Source organism: Monodelphis domestica, chromosome 2 (genome assembly GCF_027887165.1).
Source record: "Monodelphis domestica isolate mMonDom1 chromosome 2, mMonDom1.pri, whole genome shotgun sequence".
NCBI classification, from domain to species: Eukaryota; Metazoa; Chordata; class Mammalia; order Didelphimorphia; family Didelphidae; genus Monodelphis; species Monodelphis domestica.
Window position 1 is genome coordinate 172,942,346 of NC_077228.1, and position 22,646 is coordinate 172,964,991.

The 22,646-nt window shown below is 38.8% G+C and overlaps 1 protein-coding gene across 6 annotated transcripts in view; it reads left to right on the forward strand.

Moving 5' to 3' along the window:
- Positions 1-22,646, forward strand: part of NUP210L (nucleoporin 210 like) — a 162,755-nt gene that overhangs the window by 79,320 nt on the left and 60,789 nt on the right. For all 6 annotated transcript variants that reach the window (XR_462017.3, XR_008916302.1, XM_016430373.2 and 3 more), the window contains exon 21: positions 22,466-22,594. Coding sequence is in view for 4 of the 6 variants with exons in the window: in XM_016430373.2 (XP_016285859.1) it covers positions 22,466-22,594 (129 nt within the window). In the remaining 2 variants the exon portion in view is untranslated. The remainder of the gene's footprint in view (positions 1-22,465; positions 22,595-22,646) is intronic.

The window sequence follows — 22,646 nt, forward strand, 5'->3', positions numbered from 1 at the left end:
TTTTATGGAGATTTTAATTAATACAAATAAGGAATTAATGAGAGAGAGAGAGTAAGAGGAAACAATGAGAAAAGGGCTAGGCTAGCCCAGGCCAGCCTAGGCCGAAGCCCTAAGAGAGAGATCAGTCAGTATTTAATCCACTCACCACAAGATTTGTCCCAAGCAATATTCTAGGGTTCAGAGAGACCCACCAGTTTAGTTCGTGAGCTCCACTTCAGCTTCCAGGGCTGAATTCCTTCCTGAATTCTCTTGAACTGATTCAGACAGCTCCTTTTAAAGAGAATTTTCTCCTATGTCACCTCCCCTAAGTTCTCACATCTACCAATCACAGTAGACATTTTCCAAAGGACTGACCATTCTTAATTCACACCTGAGTAGACTAAACTTTTGAGTAAGTTCACACCTCTTTGCCCTTGCAAGTTTGCAAGTTGCCTGACCTTTTAGTGATTAATTTGACTTTCATAGATACTTAGCACCTTTCTGTATTAGATTTAAAAATATACCCAGCTTAAGGTTTTTTAGCTTTACTATAAGTATGAGTTAAGTACTTTTTCATTGTTCAGTAAAGAGTTTACAACTTTATCTTCCCCTAAAGTATGCTTAAGTATGGGTGGAGTAGAGTTCACACATTCCTGACTAAGTCCCTTCATTGTTTAAAATGGGGAATGGTCTTAACCAAATGTTCTGAAGTAAAATCTGAGAATTTTTAAGATTCACACCTTGTAGTATTGAAGGTCAAAGGGTTTACACAGTTCAGTGACCAGGTTGATGGGTACATTGAGGAAACTTGGAATTTTAATTTCATCAATTATTAGTGATTTGGAATATGTTCTCACAAGATTGTTGAAAGCTTTAATTTCTTATTTTGAGAACTGTTTGTTCATATCCTTTAACCAACCCTTATAATTCTTATGTATCACAAATAATTGGATAGAGATTTAAATATTTAATGCAATAATTATTAAGTAACTTATCTTCAAGGCACTAGGAAGTCAAAACTAAAAATCACCCTACTCTTAAAGAATTTACTTTCTATTGGGCTGATACAACATATACATACATACATACATACATACATACATACATACATACATGAATAAATAAAGGTATTTTGAGGAGAGAGGAAGTGCTAAACTGCAGTGTCTGGGAGATAAGAACTGAGAAAAGGCCATTGATTTAGAGATTCTTGTTACTTATGTCAACTTGGAAAAACAGAACCACTAGTCAGCAAGACCAAATCTTCAATCAGGACAAGAGATAGTACTCAATATTTGGCCACCACACAGAGTCTACACTTAATACCACCTAGAGCCAAAGCTCTGTCATTCTGGTCACAGGATCTTGGAGAAAATCTATCTTCAAGGATGATTTTTCCAAAGAATAATAGAATATGGGGGTCTTATATACATTTTGGGGAATTAAGGACAGAAAACATATACTGACTGATTATAAGGAGACTTGGGAAAGAGGCTGTAGCCAGAGGCTGGGGTATCAGAGAGTGTCTTAAAATGGATACAAAAGGATGGTTCCTGCCTGGGGCTGAGTTATCTATCTGGGAGAGGTCTCACCTATGGGAGAAACTTCTAAGACAAAAAAGGGTACTTCAGATTTGATTATGTCTACTAGTCCCACCTAAAGTGAGATCTTTAAATACTTTAAGGTTTATTATTTAGTCAGAGACTAGGTCAGTCTGGGACTTCCCCCAAAGCAAGTTCTCAAGGGACAGGAGCAAACTTGGGGTTTCCAGAAATAAAATTGACACAGAAATACAAAATATCAAATTAACCAAAAGAGGAGAATATTTAAATAACCCAATATCAGCCAAAAAATTGAACAAGCCATAAGTGAACATCCAAAGGAAAAAACTCCAAGACTAGATGGATTTACAAGTGAATTCTAGTACACATTCAAAGAATAATTCCAATATTACACAAACCATTTGCAATAATAAGAAAAAGTCTCTCTTTTCATTTCTTTCTATGATACAAATATGGTTTTGATAGCTAAACTATGAAGAGACAAAGCAGAGAAAATTATAAATCAATATCTCTGATAAACATTGATACAAACATTTTAAAAAGTATATTAGCAAACAGACTACAAAAACATATTTAATTGTATACGATGTTGAGGTTTTATCTACATTAGAAATTTGAGGCTTAACATAAAGAAGACTACAAATATAATAAAGCATGTTAATAATATAAATAACAAAAAAGCATGATTATGTCAATAGAAGCTGAAAAGACTTTTGACAAAATCCAACATCTGTTTTTATATAAAACACTATAAATCATTGGAATAAAAGAACCTTTCCTAAATTTAATAAATTATATCTATACCAAATTGAAAGCTGAAGTGATACACTTCACAAATGAGTTCAAACACCTAGAATTTCAATTATTGGAACCATAATTTATTAATAAAAGAGAGAAATAAAGAATCTATCAGCTGGGATAGAATTCCCTAATGGAAAACTGCATCAGACTGACATTATAGGATAGCTTATATACTTTACAGGTTCTTATCTGACAATAAAACAAACCTTAATACAGGAATGTGGGTTCTGAGATGAGGAGGCAACCCTTAGATTTATGAGGGGGCCTGTTATCCCAGGAGTGTTTATCTTCACATAGCCAAATGTTAGTTTGCTGACCCTTTGATATTCCTGAAATTCCTCTTTGTCTCCTGCCACCACCACCCCAAGCTGAGTAGAGACTAGTTTGTTATCTGCATAAACAGCTTGATCTCCTGGGGGAGGGAAGCCAGGTCTGTTCCCTAAAAATGCTAACAGGGGCCTATCTGCTTTATCTCCTTTTAATTTTTCCATCTTTAGCCTTTTGGGGGGCTACTTCATTCCCTCCTTTTTCAGTTGGGGGAGTCAAACCCTTGTCTCATCAGTCAGAGGAGAATAATGTGATCTTAAGATCAAAAGCTTAATAGCCTTCAGATGCTGATGAATATAAGTGACATTTGATTAGGCAGGATCCTATCAAGAGGAGTGGTCCTGCCAAGGCCGTGATCAGGGTAGTCAGCCAAGGAGACCAAGAGAAAAGACTAGAATACCAGTTGCTGGATTGAGCATTAGTCCAAGTCCTCTCTTGTATCCCTCCCCGGAACTGGGCTAGAGATTCCTGTATAATCCCACAATGATTAGCATAAAAACAACAGGATTCTCCCAATGCCATGCAGAGCCCCTCCCTACTTCAAGAAAAGGAGTGAGGAGGAATCTATCCACTTACTCCCAAGTAAATCTCACAAACCAAAAAGAATTTTAGGGCCAAAGTGCACAGTGTAATTTCCAATTTATGCTCAGGGTCTTACCCAATTGCTGAGTCACCCTGGCTACAAAAGCAGGCCCATTATCTGACCCTATTCCCAGTGGGAGCCCAAACCTAGGAATGATCTCTGATATAAATTTCTTAACTACACTGAGGCAGTTTCATGTTTTGTTTGATATGCTTCTACCCATCCCAAAAAAGTGTTTACCAGGACTAAAAGATACCTGTACCCATATTTCCCTGGCTGAATTTCTGTAAAATCTACCTCTCAGTGTTCTCCTGGCTCCAACCCTCTTAACCTGGTGCCCCCTGGTTCCTTCAGTCCCCCCTTTTGATTAATCCGCTCACGTGTTTCACATCTTGAAGTGATGTCTTTGTAGATTTGGTGCATATTATGAAAGAAAAAGTCTCTGTCCAGCATATTACTCAGTTTTGTGCTTCCCATATGTGTGGTGTCATGTATTCTTTTTGCTAGCTTTCTCCCCACTGCTTCTGGTAAGTGAGTCCTGCCATCTGGCAGGACCAGCCATCCATAGGGGAGCCACACAGCCTCCAGGAGGGCCAGAATCTCAGGCCCATTCTGGATATCTTTGCCACCAGCTGTGAGGAATCCCTGTTCCTAGTACAGTGTCCCATGCCATCCGCTCCCCTCCCCTCTCCAAATATCTAAGGGAAAAGGGGCGATGGTCTCAGTATTCTGTAGCTTCTTCAGAGCTGAGAATGGGTGTAGAGCTGTCCCTGCCTATGGTCAGGAGAGAGGTATTAGCCATGTCCAGGGCTTCAGCCTGGAATAGTTGCCGAAGTTACAAATGCATACAAATACATATCCCACAGGGGAATAGCCAAAACTTGAACAAGGAGGGAAAGGCTGCAGTCACAGGGTCTTTAGGGGTGTGTCCTCCGTGAATGCCTGGGCCCTAGGTAGCTGGGAACCTGCTTGGAGATCTGAAGGATGTCCAACCACTGCTTCCCCAGATTGGCAGATAGATCACAAGGAAGAGTGTCAGCCCTAAGATAGAAGTGTAGAAACCAGGACCGGGGCAAAAACTAGAACACCAGATAGAAACAGAGAAAATTAGTACAACAGTAATTGGCATTACGCATTTGCGTTTGGGTATCTTAGCCAACAGACTTCATCTTCAGAAATCATCTTCTGACAGGAATAGATCCCTTTAGGAAATCGGATTCCTGAGTTGTTTGCAGAGCTGGTATGTGATGTCTCTGTTAAAGAATATCCTTTTTCAAAGTACACATCAACTATAAACATCTATAAACACTTGAGTAATAATATTTTACAGATGTATTCCTTTACCCCAGATTCTGGGGGAAATTCAAGAAAGCTTTGGGCTATATTTCCAAGCTCAAGATCCAAACTTCAACTGTGGTAAATTAAGGCTACAAATACAAGCCATCTATGAATAAAATTCACCTACTTCTCAAAGTATGTTCCCTAACAATTTGAGAATTTTCAATTATTAAGGTTGTTTGAGGAAATGGAAACTTGAATTTTACAATTTGCATTATGGGAATTAGTCACCAAGGAAAATATTTCCTCATGTCCCAAAGGACACAGTGAGTGGCTTCACATGCAGGTCAAAGCTATCACTGGCTCATGCCATCATTGTAACACTCAAGAATTAACAGCCTAGATGGTCAGAAAAGGTCCATTCCCAGGTGAGCCCAGAATATGCCTCTGTAACCATCCCAGGACATTCTCTCCTTGGTGTACTTTGTCACCATTAAATCCCAGAAGCCTTCTTTTATTTTAAAAGACAAGTCTCACTCATTTCAGCTGAGAGAAATTCTGCTTATCAGCAATCCAGAAACAAGTCTCCATACCCTCAAACAAGCCTTTTATATCCCTACAAGGCTGATCACTCAATTATTCTTATGTATTTTAGCAATAATTTACATATCACACTTTAGTCACAAAACCTGAAATAAAGAACATGAGTGCTGAATTGAGTAGCTCCATAGTAATATAAATCAGAGCTGTGTCATCTCCTGGACATAGGCCATCTGAAAGACTAAGACAAGGCCGTACAGGAATCACTTCAGGGTAACTGTCCAGAGAAATTAAAGAATCATGTGTGATTTTTCCACAATACATACATTAATTTTAGAGATTATCCCTAGGTCAGAGATCCAGTTATAAGTTATCTATCTGTTTTCTTTCACCTTCTCTCTCATTCTTCCTGCAAAACCCCTCTGCTTAAAAAGCAGAACACAACTTCCATTCTTCCTTTACAAACCCACATACTAAAGCTTTATGGACTTTAGATCAAAGTCCCTTTCTTCAAAATTCAAATCCAACACACCATCCCACCTTCTCTGACTAACTTGGTCAAACAAACATATTCTTGGTATCATTTCAATTGCTAATTGGTAACCCAAATTAATTCTGATTTAAAGGATTACATCATTGAAACACTATCTTTAGCATAGTGCTCATCCATTATAAATTTCATTTCATAGTACAAATTGGTAAACTGAGGTAACCACTAAGTATTGAACAAAATCTATGGTTCAGGTTTACAATGAGCTTTTGTTTACATCCAAACAATACTTAAATACATATTTTAGCAGCAACTCACATAACATTCTGAGTAAGCATTTTCACATATATGCCATCTTTAACATCCTACCCACTCTTTGGCTACTGTTTGCCACAAATATCTTTATACAGATCAAAATTGTAATCCAAATATCAACCAATATATCCCCAAAACTCATGTGAGGTAACTTATCAATTACATATTACTCAACTCATTTTATCATTTTGGACATGGAATGTTTGCATTAAAATTCCACACCTCCAAACAAGCTACTTGATCAGACAGGGCTGGCAACTTTTGCTTGCTTGAGCACCTTAAAACCTCCAAATTATACAATTAAAATATACTCATCTTTAAGTTCTATCACACAGTGATTGTCAAATTTTTCAGATCCCTATTTCAGTCCCTGAGTATCAGGGTGGAACAGTTTTAAGCACTTCTTTCTCCTTCCTGTGTGCAAGGAAGGGGTTAATAACTTCTGAGCAATTTATCCTAAGGTTGCCTGGCTTGATTTAGATTTTATTACTTAGCAACCTTGTCCCATCCTTCTATAACCAGTGAGCTTACTCTAATTTAAAAGTTTGAATGTATCAAACCCCTTTCATAATAATTTACTCTCAGTAGATTTCAGTTTGAACTCCACACTTTCAAATAACTTTAAGTCCTTTAGCAATGTTTCAGTGTAACCAAACTGAAGTTCAAAGCATTTACCTGTACTTCTCTCAAACCTGTCTAAAGTAGAATAGAACCTCCAGCTTATTTTTCTTTTAGCTCAAAACATTGCTACATACCTAATTAAATTCTATCAACATTATTCCAATTTATAATTTGTTATTTAATCCTCATGATCCTCAAGCCCTTCTTGATTTCAGGGCTGGTCAAATACAGTTTGCATATTATATACCCTCAACCTATTTAGGTGGAAAACTCAATTCTTTCTATAGTACAAATGCACATATAATTTGTATTCACTCCATTACTTTCCAGGAATTTGTATCTGAATACATGTTCATCCCTAGATCACAAATTCCTTTCTATACATTGTGCATAATTAAGAAAAAAAACCAATTCATATAACCTTAGTTAAAGACAACCGTTTAGAAAATCTCTTTTGCAAAGTACCAAAATTCTTAACACTTACATTATTAAATCCCATGCACAGATTAAACACTTTGAAAACATCTGTGAAACTGTGACAAAGACAAAGATAAATAGTAACATACAGTGCTGTGACAAGCATTCTTTGAAAGGAAAAAATAGGTGTTTTTAGGATCCATTCTTTAAAAAAATATATTTGCAGGGAGAAAATTCATTAAAATAGTTTCAGCATACTGCCCTTTAAATGGGGAAGCTGTGATGAGCTAAGCCATCTGATTGGCTGAGCTGACTTTCTTGTTCCCTAGCTTTCTCTGAACTGATCTATCAAAAACTGGCTCTCTTTTTTACTGTGATTTCTAACAAAATGTTCTTGTAGTATCTGGACAAAACTATCTGCTCCCAATTGGGGTTGGAGGTGAGCTGTTCCTGAAGCTGACTGGGTTTCTCAAGGAAGGAACTTTTAAATCCCCTCCTATTCAGATTCTCTCTCCTGCTTGGAAGCTTGCTATGGGAGCCGGCACAGCCTCTCCCCCATAGCCTGCCCCGTTGGGATGCAGTTGGAGGGAGCGGAGAACAGCCACTACAAACGAAATTCCCCTCTGCATCTTAAACTCTTTTTCCCTCTATCTTTGTTTAATTTAGCCATACAAAAACAACAAAGACTCAACAGAAACCTATAGGACATACTCTCTCACACATTCATACACCTTTGAACCCGAAGGTTCCCAGAAGTCACTGAAAGACGTCTCTTTAGTTACCTGACTGTGGGATTAACACTGCATCCAGCAACCCAACAGCCTCTACTGAATCCGGATTTACAGAACAGAACAAAACTCCATGGCCAAACAGTACACCAGGGCAAACAGGACTCTAGTGCCCAAAAAGAACTAGAAGACCGGACCTTCAAGCAGGCAGACTCCTAAAGTAAAACAGGCCTTGGGGCAGAACAAAACAGAATTCTAGAGAAACCGAGCGAACTGAACAGAACAGATGGTTCCAAAATCAGACTAAATTTTGTTCGAAATCTCAAATACCAGAACCAAGGGCGGGCTCCGGAGAGGACACCATTCACTTCCTTGGATTTCTGATCCATTTCCCTCGTGGGAGTTGGGAACTGCATACTCTCCAAGTCTACACTCAGAAAACCCCCCAAAGGGGATAAAGGGTTCAAGTCTCCTTCACAGGCGTTGGCTTAGCAAAAGCTGTAGCCGTATGCAAGCGCACACACACACACACACTCTCTCTCTCTCTCTCTCTCTCTCTCTTACAGCAGCCCTTTCCAAAGTCCTTACCACCTGATCCCGGGGCTCAGTCTCACTGGGGGGCCTCCAACTGAAGTGGTACACTTCACAAATGAGTTCAAACACCTAGAATTTCAATTATTGGAACCATAATTTATTAATAAAAGAGAGAAATAAGGAATCTACCAGCTGGGACAGAATTCCCTAATGGAAAACTGCATCAGACTGACATTATAGGATAGCTTATATACTTTACAGGTTCTTATCTGACAATAAAACCTTAATACAGGAATGTGGGTTCCGAGATGAGGAGGCAACCCTTAGAATTATGAGGGGGCTGTTATCCCAGGAGTGTTAATCTTCACGTAGCCAAATGTTAGTTTGCTGACCCTTTGATATTCCTGAAATTCCTCTTTGTCTCCTGCCACCCCCCCCAAGCTGAGTAGAGACTAGTTTGTTATCTGCATAAACAGCTTGACCTCCTGGGGGAGGGAAGCCAGGTCTGTTCCCTAAAAATGCTAACAGGGGCCTATCTGCTTTATTTCCCTTTAATTTTTCCACCTTTATCCTTTTGGGGGCTACTTCAAAGCATATATCTGTGAGTGAAAAATGAGATGCCTTTCTAATAAGATCAGGAGAAAAACAAGAATTGCCCATCATCTCACTTCTTTTTAACATAGTATTAGAAATACTAGCTATATGCGCTCTTTGTGGTGGCCCAAAACTGGAAAACGAGGGGATGCCCATCAATTGGGGAATGGCTGAACAAATTGTGGTATATGTTGGTGATGGAATACTATTGTGCTAAAAGGAATAATAAAGTGGAGGAATTCCATGGAGACTGGAACAACCTCCAGGAAGTGATGCAGAGCGAGAGGAGCAGAACCAGGAGAACATTGTACACAGAGACTGATACACTATGGTACTATCGAAGGTAATGGACTTCTCCATTAGTGGCAGTGTAATGTCCCTGAACAATTTGCAGGGATCTAGGAGAAAGAAAACACTATTCGTCAGCAAAGGATAAACTATGGGAGTAGAAACACCGAGGAAAAGCAACTGCCTGAATACAGCGGTTGAGGGGACATGACAGAGGAGAGACTCTAAATGAACACTCTAATGCAAATATTATCAACATAGCAATGGGTTCAAATCAAGAAAACATGTAATGCCCAGTGGATTTATGCATCGGCTATGGGGGTTGGGGGTGGGGGTGGGGGGGAGGAAAAGAAAATGATCTATGTCTTTAATGAATAATGCTTGGAAATGATCAAATAAAATATAATTTAAAAAAAAGAAATGCTAGCTATACCAATAAAACAAGAAAGAAATTAAGGAAATAAGCAAAGACAAAGAAGAAACAAATTTATTGCTTTCTGAAGATATAATAGTTTACTTAGAAAACTAAAGTGTCAACCAAAAATTTTATTCAAACAAATATTAACATCAGTAAAGTTATAGGATATAGTCAGGTCATATAAATCAGCATTCCAGTAGAAGTAGCTAGACGGAGAAATCCCGTTCAGAATAAATGCAAAAGACATAAAATGTTTAGGAGTGTTTCTACTAATATACAACAAGGAACTATATGAATTCAACTATTAAAAAACTTCCTTTGCAGAAATAAAAACAGACCTAGATAATTAGAGAAATAATACAAGCTCATGAGTAGATCAAAGGTAAAAGTAACAGTACTACTTAAAGAAGATATTTATTTAGTGCTTTACAAATCGAACTACCAAAGGATTATGTTATGTTTACGTTAGAAAGTTATAATGATGTTAGGAAAAAAAACCCATTAGAATTGAGATGAGGGAGAAAAAGATCAATAATCTCTATGGTATTAATGGGGGAAAAAAGGGTCAATAAATGGAAGGAGGAAATTATCAGTACCAAATCTCAAACTGTATTACTTAGAAGAAATTATTAAAAAATGATTTGGTATTTATTTAAAAATAGTGAAGTTGATCAGTGGAATGGATTAGGCATATCATATAATGAATCAAGCAAGTATAATAGCATAATGTTTAGTACTTTGAAAAACTTCATATATAGGGGTAAAGATTCACTTTCTGACAACTGATGAGGAAACTGGAAAACAATTGGATAGAAATTGGATGCATACCAAGGAATCACATCAAAATAATGAATATGCAACTTAAGATATAAAAAGTGAAGGCAATTTAAATTACTTTTTAGTTTGTCAACTAAAAAAACACAATATTAAATAGTCAAAACCACTCTTTAATTAAGGGCTAAAGGGATTCAGCGCTAAAAGTCCTCAGCGCTAATAGGCAACGACAACAGAGCTGCTCGCTCCCGGCAACTGCACAGAGTCCAGATTGAACTCTGGTGGCTCTGGTCACTGACCCCTGGGAGTACCACCGACTCAGGATGGACTCCGAGGAACAAAAGAATTTGGGGAACCTGTATACCATTTGGGGAATCCAGGGACTGGGAAAGATGATTGACATCACTATAGCTACAAAGAAAATGGGAATGCTCAAACTACACTGACTGGATACAATCAAGCTTGGGAAAGGAATCATAGCTAGAGGCTAGTGTGTAAGAGAAAGGGTTGTTTAAAATGGATACTAAAGGATGGTCCCTGCCCTAGTGTGGACTTCTTGGGAAAGGGTCTGATACAATAGGGGAGACTACCTAAAACAGAGAGGGTCCTTAGCATATGCTTAGTCTCACCCCACCAGAATTGTCATTTCCCTGAGGGTCTCCCACTCAGTCTGAAACTGATAGCTTGGGATTCCCTTCAGGGTGGATTCCCATGGGAAAAAGGAACAAGTACAAATTTTGGGGTCTTCAGCCTATAAACTAGTCCTGAAAATTGGGGTACATTAGATCTCATTAGGTAACAAGTTTGGGATTCCTAGATTCCATATTGACAAGTTCAATGGCTGAGGAAGAGTTTGTGACAAAAAAGCAACAAAGTATCACAGAAAATAATATGAAAAATTTACATTAATATGAAACTGAAAAGGTTTCGCACAAACAAATCTAATGCAATGAAAACTAAAAAGAAAACATAACTGGGGGAGAAATATTTAAGCTTTTCAGATAAAAGATATATCCAAAATATATTGAGAATTAATTCAAATTTATAAAACTTAGCCCCCATTACCTATAAAAATTAGCCCCAGTTCTCCAATAAATAGTCAATGGGTATGAACAAATTTCAAAGGAAGAAATCCAAGTTTTCAATAAACATGAAAAATTGATTCAATTTACTAATAATTAGAGAAATGCAAATTAAAACAACTCTGTTCTGATTCACAACCATCAGAGTGGCAAAGATGGCAAAAGAAAAACCAGAAGTTGGGAGGACTTTGGGAAAATAGGCATACTAGTATATAGTTGATGGAGCTGAGGATTGATCTGACCAACTGGGAAAACAATTTGGAACTATCCTCCAAAAGTTACTAAATTGTACCTATCCTTTGACCCAACTATCCCATTACTAGACTCATAGTCCAAGGAAATTAGAGTAAGTAAAGGGACCCATATTTACAAAAATATTTATAACCATTCTTCTCATAGTAGCCAAAAATTGGGAACTAAGAGTATACCTAGCTGTTGGGGAATGGATAAACAAGTTGTGGTATATGAAAGTAATGAATAGTATTGTTCTATAAAAATTATAAAATGGACAGTATCTGGAAAAACTGGGAAGATCTCTCTGAAAATAAAATTTTGGGGAGTACAGCTTTAAAAAACTTTAGAACTGTGATTAATGCAATTATATATCTAGTCTAGAGGACTGAAGATGAATCACACCACTCACCTCCTTCCAGAACAGACATGTATTTTTAGACATAGCCAATATGGGAATTTATTTTGGTGGATTATATATTTGTTATGAGGGGTTTTTTTTAATAAGTTTATTTAGTCAATTTAGAACATTATTCCTTGGTTACAATAATCACATTATTTCCTTCCCTCCCCTCCTCCCATTCTTCCCCCAGCCAAAGTGCACTTTCATTGGGTATTACTTGTGTCCTTGATCAGAACCTATTTCCATGTTGTTGTTTACACTAGGATGTTCATTTAGAGTCTACCTCCCCAACCATATCCCTTACCCATGTATTCAAGCAGTTGTTTTTCTTTGGTGTTTTTACTCCCACAGTTACTATGGATAGTGGCTTTTCTCATAGATTCCTCCTAGTTGTTTAGGATCACTGCATTGCCACTAATGGATAAGTCCATTACATTCGATTGTACCACAGTGTATCAGTCTCTGTGTACAATGTTTTCCTGGTTCTCCTCCTCTAACTCTGCATCAATTCCTGGAGGTTGTTCCAGTCCCCATGGAATTCCTCCACTTTATTATTCCTTTGAGCATAATAGTGTTCCATCACCAACATATACCACTAATTGTTCAGCCATTCCCCAATTGATGGGCATCCCCTCATTTTCCAGTTTTTTGCCACCACAAAGAGTGCAGCCACGAATATTCTTGTACAAGTCTTTTTCCTTATTATTTCTTTGGGGTACAAACCCAGCAGTGCTATGGCAGACAGTCTTTTAGCGCCCTTTGGGCATAGTTCCAAATTGCCCTCCAGAATGGTTGGATCAATTCACAGCTCCACCAGCAATGAATTAATGTCCCGACTTTGCCACATCCCCTCCAACATTCATTACTTTCCTTTGCTGTCATGTGAGCCAATCTGCTAGGTGTGAGGTGATATCTCAAAGTTGGTTTGATTTCCATTTCTCTGATTATAAGAGATTTAGAACACTTTTTCATGTGCTTATTAATAGCTTTCATTTCTTTAACTGAAAATTGCCTATTCATGTCCCTTGCCCATTTATCAATTGGAGAATGGCTTGATTTTTTGTACAACTGGTTTAGCTCTTTATAAATTTGAGTAATTAGACCTTTGTCAGAGGTTTTTGTAATGAAGATTGTTTCCCAGTTTGTTGCTTCCCTTCTAATTTTGGATGCATTAGTTTTGTTTGTACAAAATTTTTTTAATTTGATGTAATCAAAATTATTAATTTTACATTTTGTGATTTTTTTTCTACCTCTTGCTTGGTTTTAAAGTCTTTCCTTTCCCAAAGATCTGGCAAGTATACTATTCTGTGTTCACCTAATTTGCTTATAGTTTCCTTCTTTATATTCAGGTCATTCACCCATTCTGAGTTTATCTTTGTGTAGGGTGTGAGATGTTGATCCAAACCTAATCTCTCTCATACCGTCTTCCAATTTTCCCAGCAGTTTTTATCAAAAAGTGGGTTTTGGTCCCCAAACCTGGGATCTTTGGGTTTATCATAGACTGTCCTGCTGAGGTCATTTACCCCAAGACTATTCCATTGATCCTCCTTTCTATCTCTTAGCCAGTACCAAATTGTTTTGATAACCACTGCTTTATAGTATAGTTTGAGATCTGGGACTGCAAGTCCTCCTTTCTTTGCATTTTTTTTCATGACTTCCTTGGATATCCTTGATCTTTTGTTCTTCCAAATGAACTTTGTTATGTTTTTTTCTAGTTCAGTAAAGAAGTTTTTTGGTAGTTCAATGGGTATGGCACTAAATAAGTAAATTAATTTGGGTAGGATTGTCATTATTATGTTAGCTCGTCCAACCCATGAGCAATCAATGTTTTTCCAATTGTTTAGATCTAGTTATAATTGTGTGAAGAGTGTTTTGTAGTTGTGTTCATATAGTTCCTGTGTTTGTCTGGGCAGATAGACTCCTAAGTATTTTATATTGTCTAGGGTGATCTTTCTAATTCTTGCTGCTGAAATGGGTTGGAGACATATGGAAATGCTGATGACTTATGCAGGTTTATTTTGTATCTTGCAACCTTGCTAAAGTTGTTAATTATTTCCACTAGCTTTTTGGTTGATTCTCTAGGATTCTTTAAGTAAATCATCATATCATCCACAAAGAGTGATAGCTTGGTCTCCTCATTGCCAATTGTAATACCTTCAATTTCTTTTTCTACTCTAATTGTTACTGCTAGTGTTTCTAGAGCAATGTTAAATAATAGAGGTGATAACGGGCATCCTTGTTTGACTCCTGATCTTATTGGGAAGGCTTTGAGTTTTTCCCCATTGCAGATGATGTTTGCTGATGGTTTTAGATATATACTGTTTATTATTTTTAGGAAAGGCCCTTCTATTCCTATACTTTCTAGTGTTTTCAATAGGAATGGGTATTGTATTTTATCAAAGGCTTTTTCTGCATCTATTGAGATAATCATGTGATATTTGTCGGTTTGCTTGTTAATATGGTCAATTATGTGGATGGTTTTCCTAATATTGAACCATCCTTGTATTCCTGGTATGAATCCTACCTGGTCATAGTGGATAACCCTTGTGATAACTTGCTGGAGTCTTTTTGCTAGTATCCTATTTAAGATTTTTGCATCTATATTCATTAAGGAGATAGGTCTATAGTTTTCTTTCTCTGTTTTTGACCTGCCTGGCTTTGGGATCAGTACCATGTTTGTGTCATAAAAATAATTTGGTAGAACTCCTTCTTGGCTTATTCTGTCAAATAGTTTGTATAATATTGGGATTCGTTGTTCTTTGAATGTTTGTGTATTTATGTATGCATATATCTATACCTATTTATGTCTTGTCCTTTCATCCTATACCATTTGTCACTGTTCCCTCTAAGTGTAATTCTTCTAGTTACCCAGGTGATAACAACAGTTTTTTAGAGTTACCAATGACTTTTCTTATAGGGATACATATCATTTTAACTTATGAGTCTCGAAAAATTTTTTTTGGTGTTGGTTTTTTTTGTTTTTCTTTTTTCCCTCTTTTTTAATTACCTTTTGATGATTCTCTTGAATTCTGTGCTTGGACAACATCAAATTTTCTGTTCAGGTCTGGTCTTTTCTTTATAAATTCTTGGAATTCTTCTATTTTGTTGAATGACAATACTTTCCCCTGCAAGAATATATTCAGTTTTGCTGGGTAATTGATTCTTGGTTGTAGACCTAGTTCCCTTGCTTTCCAGAATATCATATTCCATGCCTTTCAGTCCGTCAGTGTGGATGCAGCGAGATCTTGCATTATCCTCACTGTGGTTTCGTGGTATCTGAATGACTTCTTCTTGGCAGCTTGTAATATCTTTTCTTTGGTTTGATAATTCTTGAATTTGGCTGTAACATTCCTGGATGTTGTCAGTTGGGGATTAAGTACAGGAGGTGATCTGTGGATTTTTTCAATCTCCACTTTTCCCTCTTGCCCTAGGATATTGGGGCAGTTTTCTTGAATAATTTCCTATAGCATTATGTCCAGGCTTTTTCTTTTGCCATGGTCTTCCGGTAGATCAATGATTCTTAAATTGTCTCTCCTCAAACGATTTTCTAAATCCTCTGTTTTGTGAATGAGATGCTTCATATTTTCCTCATTTTTTTCATTCTTTTGGTTTTGTTTTATAGTGTCCTGCTGCCTTGTGAGGTCACTTAATTCCAGTTGTTGTATTCTGGTTCTTAAAGGCTGGATTTCTTCCCTGGCTTTTTGGTCGTCCTTTTCCTTCTAGTCTGATTTTCTTTGGAGGTCATCTTTCATCTTCTTCACCTCATCATTCATCTCCTTTGCCTCATTTTCCAGCTGGTTGATTTTGGCTTTCAAGACACTATTTTCTGTTTCCAAATGACTTATCTTAGTTTTTAAGTTCTTTTCCCAGTTGTCTTTAGCCTCTCTTAATTGTATTTTGAATTGCATTTTGAGTTCTTCCACAGCCTGTATCCAATTCGCTGTGCTTTCTGATTTATCGTTTGCTGATCCCTCCCCCTCTGTTCTGTTGGCTATGTAGAGGGTGTAATTTCTTTCTTCTTTTTCTGCTGTTTGCTTATATTTCCCCCTTCTTTGCTCCCTGTATTTGTCTATGCTCTTACTCCTCTCTTTTTTTGGTTTTGGGGCTTTCTGTCCGTCTTTCCTCTTGGAGCTTTGTCAGATCTCTCAATACAGTCTCTGGGGGAGGAGTTTGAGCTTCCCTGTCCTCTGGAAGCTTTTGATGGAATTAAGTTCAGCTGGGTTGGACTGTATGTGCTCTGAGGCCAAAATCTCCCTGGAAGGCTGGAACCAAATGGAAGGTCTGAGCCGCCCAGGTGCTCTCCAATTCTCTCCAGCTGCTTACACACCACCTGTGTTCGATGCTCTGAACCTGGCACAGCCCTGCCCGCACAGTACACCCTCTAGTTCAGTGCCTTTGCCCATCTAGAGGTTCCTGGCCTCCCTGAGCTCTGAGGACTCCTGATGGGATTAAGTTCAGCTGGGTTGGGCTAGATGTGCCCTGAGGCAAAAACCTCTAGTAAGGCTGGAAACAAATGGAGGAACCCAGCCGCCCAGGGTGCCAGCTCTTCGATCTCTATCCAGCTGCTTCCCTGCCACCTGTGTTGGATGCTCTGAGCCTGGCACAGCCCTGCCCACAAGGTACACCCTCTAGACCAGCACCTTTGCCTGCCCAGAGGTTCCTGCTGCCACTGGGGGCTCAGCACTCTGGGTGGGGTGGGGGAGGGGTCCTGGGTCCTTCTGCCTTCCCCTTAAACCTGAGTGTTCTCAGATTCCGACTTTTGGGGACATACCTTTTGAATTGAGTCCAACAGGAGGGTTCCTTGGCTCTGTTTTATTGTTAGGCTTGATTTTCAGTCTCCTAGGAGCAGTCAGTTTGTGATCAGTAAGGAAGGGTTTTCAGAGGTCTGAATTTTTGCTGCTTCTACGCCGCCATCTTGACTCTGCCTCTCTCAGGGAGTTTTTATTTAATTAAAAACTTTAAATTAAAAAATGTTAAATTTTAAATTCAATTTGTGGTTGAATTGATCAATCAGTAAGTATTATTAAATACCAACTCTATGCAAAAAAAAAAAAGACCATCCCTGCTCTCACAGGGCTCACAGTCTAATAGAGGAGATATGAAAATAACTATGTACAAACAAGATAAGTACAGGATAAGTTTGAGATAATCAAGAGTAGGAAGGCACTAGCATTCAGAGGAATAAGGGAAGACTTCTTGAAAAAGATGGGATTTTAGTTGAGACTTGAAGATAGAAGGGAGAGATGAGAGATGAGGAAGTAAAAGCATTCTAGGCATGAGGGACATCCAGGGAAAACATCTGGAGTATGTTGTACAAGAACAGAAAGGGGGCCAGCAACACTGGATCATAGTAGAGTCAGGAAAACCTAAAGAGAAAAGAGTATCAAGGAAGAGAGAGTGATGAAGAGTATTGAAGGCTACAAGGAGAATGAGGATTGAGAAAGGCCATTAAATTTAACAATTAAGAGATTATTTGAAAGGCTGTTATATGGAAGAAAGATTACATTCAGGATTATTGATTTGGAATTCGAAGAGACCTGAAAGATCTAATCCAAGTCTCCTCCCTCCTTCATTTTACACATGAAGAAACTGGAAAAGGCCCAGACATGTTATGAGTTCAGCCCAGGGCCTTACCATCAGCAGAGCTATAATTTGAACAAGATCCTATGACTCTGTCTTCACATTGGATTTGACTCTCCCCTGGTTATAACAATGAAGGTACTTAGCTCTTCCTTAATTGTGAAGATTAAATTGTAATCCCCTGTCTATTTTTAGATTTTAATCCCCAAAGTGTAAAGCACAGTACTTAAAGTTGAGTATGGAGATTACCCATTTCGGAATTTAACCAAAAAAAGGTGTGAACACCCATTTCATACATTGAGTGGGAGGTCTGTGACCTACATGTGAAAGATTGGGCAGGAGTGGAGCGTTGGCTATGACTGGTAGATGTAAAAATTTAGGTTAAGTGACACAAGAGAAAAAGATCTTTAAAAGTGGAAACAGACACACACAGGGAGATTTTAAGGGAAGTCACTTGGAGTGAAGGTTGCTGGAGTTGAGGCTGATAAAAGAATCTGTTAATTGAACTGATAATGTGGTGAGTATAAAGACTGACTTCCTTCCTTGCCCTTTCTGGAGGCGTGGGCCTCCGGGAAAGGCCTATTGTCGTAAGACTCCTTTTCCCTGACTGGGGCCTTAGAATTTCTACTTGGCTCAGAGGAAGCCGGAGCGCACGCGTGCGCTCTCGCGCTCTCTCTCTCTCCCTCTCTCTCTCTCCCCCTCCCCCTCTCCTTCTCCCTCTCCCTCTCCCTCTCCCTCTCCCTCTCCCTCTCTCTCTCTCCCTCTCTCTCTCTCTCTCTCTCTCTCTCTCTCTCTCTCTCTCTCTCTCTCTCTCTCTCTCTCTCTCTCTCTCTCTCTCTCTCTCTCTCTCTCTTTCTCTCTTTCTCTCTTTCTCTCTCTCTCTGTATCTCTTCCTTTATATCTTCCCTTTATTGTAAAAATAAACTACCATAAATTTCATTTTACTTTATTAATTCAATTTTGGGGTTTAGAAATTAAATCCCTGGTGACCAATTAAATATTCAATCCAACCATAAATTTAACAATCTGGCTGACCACATCTGTTGTGATGAAATATCCTCAATCTTCTTATCCCTAAGTCAGCTTTTAATAGCTTATTTTGATCAGCTATAGAGGTAAATTCAAATTTGTTTTTTTTTTCCTTCTTAAATTAAATAGAACACAGCTGTTTTATTCTTAGCAAAAGGGCCCTAAGGTCTTAGCTGGGGAAGCTGTTTCTAAATCTCCCTTGCCTTCGGGAACAAACAACCCAATTAGCCAATCCTTACTGACAATACTAGCTGGCTGGTTTGCTCTTAACTAGCAGTGAGGAAAACTTGGAGAAAGGAGCCCTGCTAAGAGAGAGTGATTATATTAAAGTTTTAGACCTGTCTTGCTCTGCCCTTTCACCCAGAAGAGTTAATTGGATTAAAACTTTAAAAGGACCACACCCAAACACGTAAAAATTAGAGCCAGTGCACAATTAACAACTGGCTTTTCAGTAAAATAACCAAAATTGGACATTGTTCTTTGTCTATTTCATAATCCCAGAGACTGCATGACAATAGCTATACTCCACACTGCTCCTCATTGTGATTTTAATTGTTGGAATATCGTATCTACTTTTCTTTAAGAGAAACCTGGAAAATGCCATACATAAGCTAGAGAATCAGATAGGAGAATTATGTCAGTCTCCCCTTGAAAAACCCATTTCCTGGTCAAACCGACCAATTGTTCCTCCTACTACTCAACAAAATGCGTATCTAAAAGCTCAGTTTGAGTATAACACATGTCAACTGAAACTTGTTGAGGAAAGTTTGGGGGAGATCATGGCTTTTATAAAAAATAATGAAATGAATTTAAAACCACCCCAGAGTAGGGAGTGACTTATCTCTTCATGCTTCCTCATTATCAGAATCTCTATCCCACCCTGCTCTACACAATATGGCTCCTAGTTTGAAAAACCATCCCCTCCCATATGCAGCTTACTCCTTCCCCTACTACCCAACCCACTCCTCCCCAACCCATGTTAACTGCCTCACCCCCTCCACCCTAACCTCCCACCCTGCCCTCATGCCCCGCTCCCTCTGCATACTCTCCCCAAGCCCCTGCCCCTTCTTCCTTTGCCCTTCCTTCCCACCCTGCCTAATTCATTTCCCACACTGCTCCTACCTCTCATCGTTCTGGCACCATTGGCCCCTCCCCCTGAGCTTGCCCACCCCTTCTCCTTCTCTTACCTACCCCATTGAAAACTAGCAGTAAGCCTAGAGATAGAAACAAGAAAATACAGATAGAAGTTTATTCCCTTTAAGGAAAATTACAACTTTCAATAAAAATGGGAACTTGGTATCTATAAGACAACATATATCTTTCAGTCCTGAGGATTTAAATAAATTCAAGGAAGACCTTTCCTCATTCGAAGAAGAGCCAATATTAATTATAAAAAGATTGGAGAACATATTCAAAACTTTTGACCCCACTTGGATAAATGTCAAAAATGTATTAGAAAAATTTCTGACAGAGAAAAATAAAGTCATCTCTTTGGCTAATGATAAGCGAGGTAAGGGAGAAAATTATTGGTCAACTGAAAATCCACATTGGAATCCCAATGTTGAACCAGATTATACAAAACTAAACCAGGCCAGAGAAGCATTATTGACAGCCATGAGAGCATGCTGTGATAGACCAGATTCATGGTCTAAATTCAAAAGCACCAAACAAGAAAGATGACACTCCCTCCCAGTCTATAGACAGACATATTGATGTGGGGAGCCACTGTACCAGAAGAACCTGGACAGTCGGGTGATGGCTCCTTTGGCTGAACTGGGTTCCCAATCCCCAAAATCTATGACTTTGCCAGCCAGTGCCAGGAAAAGTTTCAAAGAATGTATTTGGAATAAAGTACATGCTGGAGGAAAAGTAAAAGGGAAATCACAGAGAAGACTTGAGGAAGAAGCAAAAAAGATGGAGTGATTAGTTGGCTGGGAAAAAAAAGAAAATAAAAATGAGGAAAGTGAAACCAAATAGCCATTCAATGATAGTGGCTGTCTTCTTGGGGACAGTGAACTTTTTGAGACTGGATTGGAAGAAGAAGATTATTCCCCACGAGAAGATGAAGTCATTAGAATCAATAGGAGCTTCTGTGAAAGGCAAAGTTAAAAAAAAAAGAAAAAGAAAAAAGGAGCTATCTTTGGAAATTGGGGGCTGTTCATTTGAAGATGAAAAGGAATGATAAGAAAGGAGAGGAAGACTGCCAAGCTAAGTAAAGCTGCTATGAAAAGACTACATAGTGAGACCCAATACCTTATTTAGGAATCCACACTCTCTCTTTCCTATCATGTACCTGTAAGCAAAACCATTCATGACTTCTTCAAATGCAAGCCAAGACCTTCTGGCCAGGGAAATGCCATGACCCTGTTGAAGTCATCCAAGTATCAAGCAAACTTTAGCAAAGAAATCAACACTGCTAACCCAAGTGATATTAGAAGTGCCAACCATGCCAAAGACTAACCAGATTGTGGGCCCTGAGCCATAAAGTGAGAACGGCCAGCCCACGTTAGCTCCTGAAGCTGCCCAGATCCCTGCTGACTACTGTCTAGCCTGCTTGTGAAAATATGAGAGAAGATGAACCAGGACATCATGAGAATGAAGTTCAGAAGGAAGACTTGGAGGCTACTACAAACCCTTCATTCAGAGACATCTCAGAGCATCAGCAAAATTCCAGTGTCTTCAGTAATATGGGGGTAGAACAGACAGAGGCTGGGACCCCTGTAGCACTTGAATCTAATGCTTTGGAGGAAGAGAAAGAGCTATGGGATCTTAAGGAAAGAAAGGGGGAAATAGAAAACGTCGGGCAGCAGCCAACAAGAACAGCCACACTTCCACCAGAAAAAGGAAGGAAAGTCACACTGGATAAACTGCAGCGACTGGGAATAGATCTTTCCATAAAACCAAGACTGGGGGCAAATAGATTCTTTTGTAACTCTCGATGAGCCTTAAACCAATAGAGAATTGGAAGCTTTGAAGGAGTGTTTCTGGAAGCACACATGTCCCACAGCCAAGGCCCAAACCATGTCTGAGAACAAAAGATGAACTTGAGCATTATAGTGGAGACAGGTGCCCATGGCAAGGAAGAGCTGAAGATCTTCACAACTCCAAATGCCCTGTTCTTTCTACTCCATTATACTGCTTCTTGGCCCCAACAGGCAGCAAAATCAATAGAAATTCATAGAACTTGTAGAGGGGTAGATTTAGGCTCAGTGTAAGATAAAACTTCCTGATAATTGAAGCTATCCAGAAGCCTCAGGAGGTAGTATCCCTGCCCTCTAAAGGACCTATAAAGAAAGACTGTGTAATCACTTATTGGTATGTGGTAAGGGGGACTTTTGTTCAGGTTCAGTTGGGACTAGAGATGTTTTGAGACCCTTTGAAACTGAGATGAAATTAAGTCAAGATGGTCTGTTTCCAAATGGGAAAATGGTGTCCAGCCTGAGAAAGTGGCATGGAGGATAAAAATGAAGTATTTTTTGTTTGTTCTTAGCAGTGTTCTAATTGGGATTCAAATCCCAATTAGTCCTATACTCTCTTCTGTTTCATCCTTCTTAAGGAAGGTGCTCTATTTCTAGTATGTAATTATCTCATTCTAAAATCAATTTTATTCATTATCATTTAAATATTTTTAAGTGTGCCATTATTAATAGCTTGATAGAAATGTTAAACCCTCCCACTGAGAGTTTTCTTCACAAAGAAAGTCACATACAAATATTGAGAAGCCCCCTTGTAAAATTCAGTTATAGTTCCTTTTGTGAGTGGGGAAAATCAATCAATTAATCAATTTGTACTTATTAAGTACCTGCTATATGCCTGGCACCATGCTAAGACAGAATGTTCACTTTGAGTTTCGTCTAGATCTATTCATACTCCTTGCCACTTCATTTGTTCCAGGTGGTCCCGTTACATCCTGGATTTCTCACCTTGGAAGTCTATGATCTGTGCCTGGCTTTCTTAGGCCCAGCGCTGGCCCATCTACGGGTGTCAGACATGCAGGAGCTGGAGGTGGACCTGATTGACAAAGTGAGAATTGTTTGCTCACCATCATTCTCACACCAGTAGTTTGCCATTAGGC